The 5,967-nt window shown below is 30.9% G+C and overlaps 1 protein-coding gene across 1 annotated transcript; it reads right to left on the reverse strand.

Moving 5' to 3' along the window:
• Nucleotides 1–3,636: 3,636 nt before the first annotated feature.
• On the reverse strand, nucleotides 3,637–5,709 carry LOC120082133. Its single transcript, XM_039037375.1, has 5 exons — nucleotides 5,471–5,709; nucleotides 4,842–4,894; nucleotides 4,595–4,701; nucleotides 4,235–4,295; nucleotides 3,637–3,866 (listed from the first exon to the last, which is right to left on the reverse strand). The coding sequence occupies exons 1-5, from the start codon at nucleotides 5,563–5,565 to the stop codon at nucleotides 3,853–3,855; spliced, it is 330 nt and encodes a 109-aa protein (XP_038893303.1). The 5' UTR covers nucleotides 5,566–5,709; the 3' UTR covers nucleotides 3,637–3,852.
• Between the last annotated feature and the right edge of the window lie 258 nt (nucleotides 5,710–5,967).

The following is a 5,967-nucleotide window of genomic DNA, read 5'->3' on the forward strand; positions in this document are numbered from 1 at the left end:
CTAAAACTTTGCAAAACATGATGAATTTTCTCTTTCTTTTTACTTTCAATTTTTTTCTTTTCTTTTTCTCTTACTTTCTTATTTTTGTATTTTTTAGCACACTTTGTCAATAAATAAACGAATGAAAGAATAATTGATTTTTCTTTTTCTTTGGAGGTAAACTCAAGAAAAAGGAAAGTTCAAAGAAAAAGAAAAACAAGGGATTCTCACAATCAAAAGAATAAGCAACCATAAAAACCAAAGAAGTTTCTCTCTACATCCCTTACATTTTGTTCTTGAACTTATATGCATATTTTTAACATTGAGGACAATGTTCAATTGTTAAGTTGGGAGTGGGAAACATTGCTTGCATGCTTTTTATATATTTTTTCATAAAATAAAAATGAGCCTTACTAAAATTTTTGCTCTATAATGATGATATAAATACATGTCTGGAACCCTTGAGCATCTAAACTCGAGTTAAATTTAGATTTTGTCATTTTGATATTTTGATATCTTGACTATATGTTTATGACTCTAATATCCAATCGATGGCTTTGTTATTTTGAGTTTGTGATTTTTTTTACTTCTTAATAAAATATGTCTATCATATTAAAAATGATTTGTCATATTCTTTTTTGAATACTCCATGACTTCTAGATGTATAAAATGTCTCCTTACCCATTTTTCTATAAATGAATAAATGCATGATTGATTGAATACATGAAACACAAAATAACAGAATCACATTCACTTTGTTTTATGTTCTCATTAGACGTTTACATAATCATTTCTTTCTTATCGATGAAATTTTTATGACAAACTCTTTCAGTATAAATACAATCAAAATTTTAGACATTTTAAAATTTTCTAACAAAATTTTGAAATCGTTTTAAAAAAGAAAAATTCTTTTCCTTTTAATTTCATAGAAAATTGAATGCTTTATTTTTATTTTGTTTAGAATCTTAGACTTTTAGAAATGTCATTTCTACTTGCTTTTATTTGCCTCCTCGATAGGACAACTTTTGGTCTTGAGAACAACCAACTTGTTTTAGAAGAACGTCTAGACAAAGAGGAATAAAAAAGGCCTAATGTTAACAAAAGGATAAAAGAAAAAGTTGCTAGCATATATATATATATATATAAATAGAGCAAGCTTGAAAATAACATAACTTTCACTAAAATAACATAACTTTCACTAACATTTGTGTGTGCATGGATATAAGTGAAAAGTGCTACCCATCGTGTCTACTTAGGGCCTACGAGAAAAGAGTGATAGGTTCTGATGGTCGGAGTGTGAAAGTTTTCCCTCTAGGTAAAATACATGCCAATTAAGATTTATGTGCGTAAGTATAAAGTCACCCTTGTCTTAGAATTGCCTCTCTTTTTTGCAAGTTAGGTATATCTTAGACCAATAACTAAGCTAGTGTAGAGAGAAGAGGAATTGAGAGTTAGATATCACCTTTCCACTAGCATTTGACTCTTAAATAAACTAAAGCTTCCACTCCTTTCTTTCATGATTTTGATAGAAAAAGAGTTTTCTTTTAAAAAATAAGTTTCAATTAATTTCTAATTGCTTGTTTGTATCAATACTTCCTTCATTTTTGAGAAAATAGTTAAGAATCAAATATTTGTGTAAGTCAAGTGAGCATATAACAATTTGCAAGTGAGCATATAACAATTTGAATGAACAAATAAGTGATTCATATTTTGCTTGAATGAATGTATGCTTCTAGTTTAACTTGCTTGGGATGATCAAGAGCTATGTATCAATACCCGCGAATGGATTTTTACATTAAAAAAAAAACAGTAAACTAAAAACATAATATGCATAGTATAAACATGTAAATAGCATACTGCAAGAAAATCTAATTTTGGGTCAGTTAGAAGGATTCCTATAGAAGGAAAATTGGTATCCAACCACTGGAAGGATTCCAATCGAACGATTTCTTGAACAATCTCGAACACAAACACGAGAGTAACCTCATTATTCTCAAGGATTTCAATAGAAGGATAGGTAATATCCAACTACTAGAAGAGGATGAGGAGAAAGACTTTTGGAAAGTAGAGAGGACTTTCTTTAGACTTTTGGAGAGTAGAGAGGATTTTCTTTGTTGCTTAGGGAAAAAATTGCACAATGAATTCTTCACATTTACTTGTGATGTGTATTATGTGTGTATTCCCAAAGGGGCCATAAGGAAAACTTTATAGAGAAGGGTTAATACCTTTTCCTAGTCCTTTTCTTATTTCGCTTTTTTGGTCACAATCAAATAAATAACACTTATTTAATTAATTAGCATAGGGTAATTGCAATTGGTAGCATTTTTAGGAATAATAACCAAGTGTATATCATTTAAAAAGAATTACAAATATAGACAAGTCTATCAGCAATAGACTTCTATCATTGATAGACTCCCAAGTCTATTATTGATAGACTTCTATCTTTGATGGACTCTTACCAGTGATATGGTCTATCACTGATTACTCCTACCAATAATATGGTCTATCACGGATAGACTATTTAAATTTGGCCATATTTTTATTATTATTTTTTATATTATGTTATATCGGCTAATACTTTGGATCTAATGTCTATATTTACAACTGTCCCATTAGCATAATACTTAAATAACACTTATTTAATTAATTAGCACAATTAAATAACACTTATTTAATTTGTTTGCACACTAATTAAATAACTATTAATTTATTAAATCCAATTTAACAAATATATATTTAATTATCATAAACAACGTATGTATATGTACAATACTTTTCTATTAATTAATTCTTTGTGAATCTAATTCACTTGAATTAATTATTTGAATCTTATTCAAATGTTTCTTTCCAATTTAATTTGAATTATAGATCATATCCATAATAAATTACATATTAATCATATTAATATATCGTGTCCTCAAATTGATTTGAACAATTCAAATCATTCCTCTTAAATATCCTCTAATGAGCTAACAAGTGGATCTGGTGGACCTCTAGATTCCAACGACATGAGATTAATTGGCTAATCTCATTAACCAAGTTAATCAATAATCGCTACCTGTGGGTACACTCCACGACCTACAACTGCAGTCTTCCTCTACAGACATATTTCTGTGTCCACAGATATAGACCAATAACAGCAAGTTAGTCATTCACCACTACTACAAAAACAGTGTTTCTTGACGTTTTATAAATGTCAAGAATGACTTTTCTTCACATTTTTAAAAAGGTCATGGAAGCCAGTGTCAAGAATGTCGATTTTCTTGGTGTTTTAAAAAGGTCAAGAAAAATGACACTTGACATTTAAAAAACGTCAAGAAACATAGACACTTGACATGTTTGAAATGTCAAGAATATGGGCATTTTTGACAAGGAAAAAAACGTCAAGAAATTTTGTGAACTTGATATTTAAAAAAGTCAAGAAACATAGACACTAGACATGTTTGAAATGTCAAGAATATGGACGTTCTTGACAAGAAAAAATGTGAAGAAATTTGCTTGTGATTTTTTTAGAAAAATCTACAATGTTGATGTTTTTACCTATAATTGCTCCTGTATTTTGATCCAACAACCACATTTGGTATATGGCATACATTCATCAATCAAATAAACAATATACACGCATTGACAAACTTATATATCAACCAAAAACCACCAATATGTCTTTATAAAAACTCAACTTCTTTAACATTGTCAATAGTACAACCTAAGGAACATAATTCTAACCGTCAACTCATATGGATACTTCCAAAATAATATAAGGAACATAATTCTAACAATCAACCTAATATGAACAGTTTCAAAAAATACATTTCCAAATGACAAGGCAAATTTATTGATCTTCATACCATCCGACGACTCCAAAACCAAGCTTCAGATACTCAGATCTGCACGATTTGAAATGAAATAATAAGTGTTAAGAAGAAGACTTGACACACTACTTTAAATTACTCAAAATCCATCCGAAACTTCCAATGAACAAAAGTTTAAAAGTATATTTTAATCACATTGAACTCCAAATCAAACTTCAATCACACAGATAAGCTCCAGACATACTTTGAACACAAAAGAAATGTTTAAGAAGCATACTTTAATCACACAACAAGCACCAAATCAACAAAATTAATAGCAACATGATACATTATGCAACAGGCATAAAAATAAACAACGAAACTTATAAACATAAGAAACTTGAACAAATTTATCACCTCAAACAACTAAATTATATTTTGGAATATAAGTGAAAAATACTTACATAAATAAACAATTCTAATCCAAATTTCACTTCCTTGAACAAAGGTCAACGTCCTTGAAGTCTATACAATCAACACAAAGTTTAGATCAGATCATAACTAAAATTAATTCAATTGAAATCACAAACAACTTATCAATCCAAGCAACTAAAATGTTATCAAAGTGAAGAAAAAAACTCATAGGAACATAATACATATGAAAAAGGCATAACCATGAAAAAACTTACAAACTTACCAACACAAGAAACTAAACAAATTTATCACCTTAAACAACTAAATTATATTTCAGAAAAAACATACAAACAATTAAATTATATTTTGGAACAAACTTACAAACAACTAAATTAAATTGAAGGCTGAACCTTCTCATGTGAATATTCAAGGCCTTTTGCTGCACCATAGGCAATTTTAACTCTCTGATTCCGAGTAAGAATTGGACCAAGCTCAGCCCCTTGTACTCCTCTTCTTCCTGCACTAGAAAATTATCAGAACAACAAAAAATTGCAGCAGTACCCAATTAACTCCAAAAAATTCTCTTGCTTAAGTCTAGAAACAGTTGATAGCTGCAACACCATGACAACACTCGCTGTTTCAATAGGCAACACTTACTGGGGAGCTCCACTTCTGACAACATTGGAACTCCTGGGCGTCTCTCTCGCTGCCTACAACACACAAATCAACTTTCATAATCCCGATCTCTACAAACCACCTCACATCATCGTCCATAGCCACAACAAAGCAAATCCCACATTTTGAATTCACAAAGCCAATCAATATGTCAAAGAACAGAGACTACAATCGGATGGTTAGTTGCCAAACCAAGCCGTAAGGGAAAAACGCAACTGCACCTTAATCATAAGATAACTCACCTCATGTACTATTAATGAGGTGTTGTTTGACGAATTTCCTTGGCTCGCATGGGCTACATGTTAAACTCAAAACAAAACGATACTTCTTTCTAAATTCAGTGGAGCTGGAATTTATTTATTTATTTATTTTTTAAACCAAAGCATCAATAACCTACCAAAAGTTGGTAGAAACATAAAGTTTATTAGATCGTGTTTACAATTCGAAATCAAACATTCAGAAAAATTAAAGCGCCAATTAAACTCAACTCTAGAAAAATCTCAGCGAGCAAGCTCATGCACTGAGATATTTCATTTTCGTCTTGTAAAATGAAAGGAACAAGATTGAAAGGACAAAAACCTTCGCCAAATATCCTCAAGAAAACCACACACCTCAATATACCAATCAACGATCTGCTCATGGACGTCATCAGAACCTGCTCGTTTGTTCGCCGAAACTGTCGTTGAAGAACGCTGATCACATTCATTGTGAAGGTTGTGGGTCATCGGTTGCTGATGTGCTGGAAGTTGCCGCTGGTCGCAGTAGGTCGTGGCCGTGCTGGCCGATTGGAGTGAAATGCAAAAGGAAAAAGTTCTTTTATAAAATGGCTGAAAACTGCTTTTTATATCTAGGTTATAGCGCACTGCAACGCTATTAAGAGCGTTGCAATGCTATTTGCGTGAGACGTGCATTTTTTATTTTTCCATCAAAATTCGTAGTGTTGCATGCTACTTTTCAACATTGCAACGCTTCCCAATTTATCTACTATTCTTGACATTTTTAAAACGTCAAGAAATTATGAATGATCTTGACATTTTAAAAACGCCAAGTAGTGTATTTTCTGTAAAAATGCACAACCTCCGATTTTTTAAAAAAACTGTTGACGTTT

This window comes from Benincasa hispida, chromosome 7, assembly GCF_009727055.1.
Source record: "Benincasa hispida cultivar B227 chromosome 7, ASM972705v1, whole genome shotgun sequence".
Taxonomy (NCBI): Eukaryota; Viridiplantae; Streptophyta; class Magnoliopsida; order Cucurbitales; family Cucurbitaceae; genus Benincasa; species Benincasa hispida.

Excerpts from the sequence above, each read along its gene's own strand:
- LOC120082133 (XM_039037375.1), bottom strand. The coding sequence starts at position 5,565 with ATGAATGTGATCAGCGTTCTTCAACGACAGTTTCGGCGAACAAACGAG. Across the intron at positions 4,895-5,470 it reads TCGTTGATTGGTATATTGAG|GCAGCGAGAGAGACGCCCAG; the intron begins GTGTGTGGTTTT and ends TGTGTGTTGTAG. Across the intron at positions 4,702-4,841 it reads GTCAGAAGTGGAGCTCCCCA|GAAGAAGAGGAGTACAAGGG; the intron begins GTAAGTGTTGCC and ends TTTCTAGTGCAG.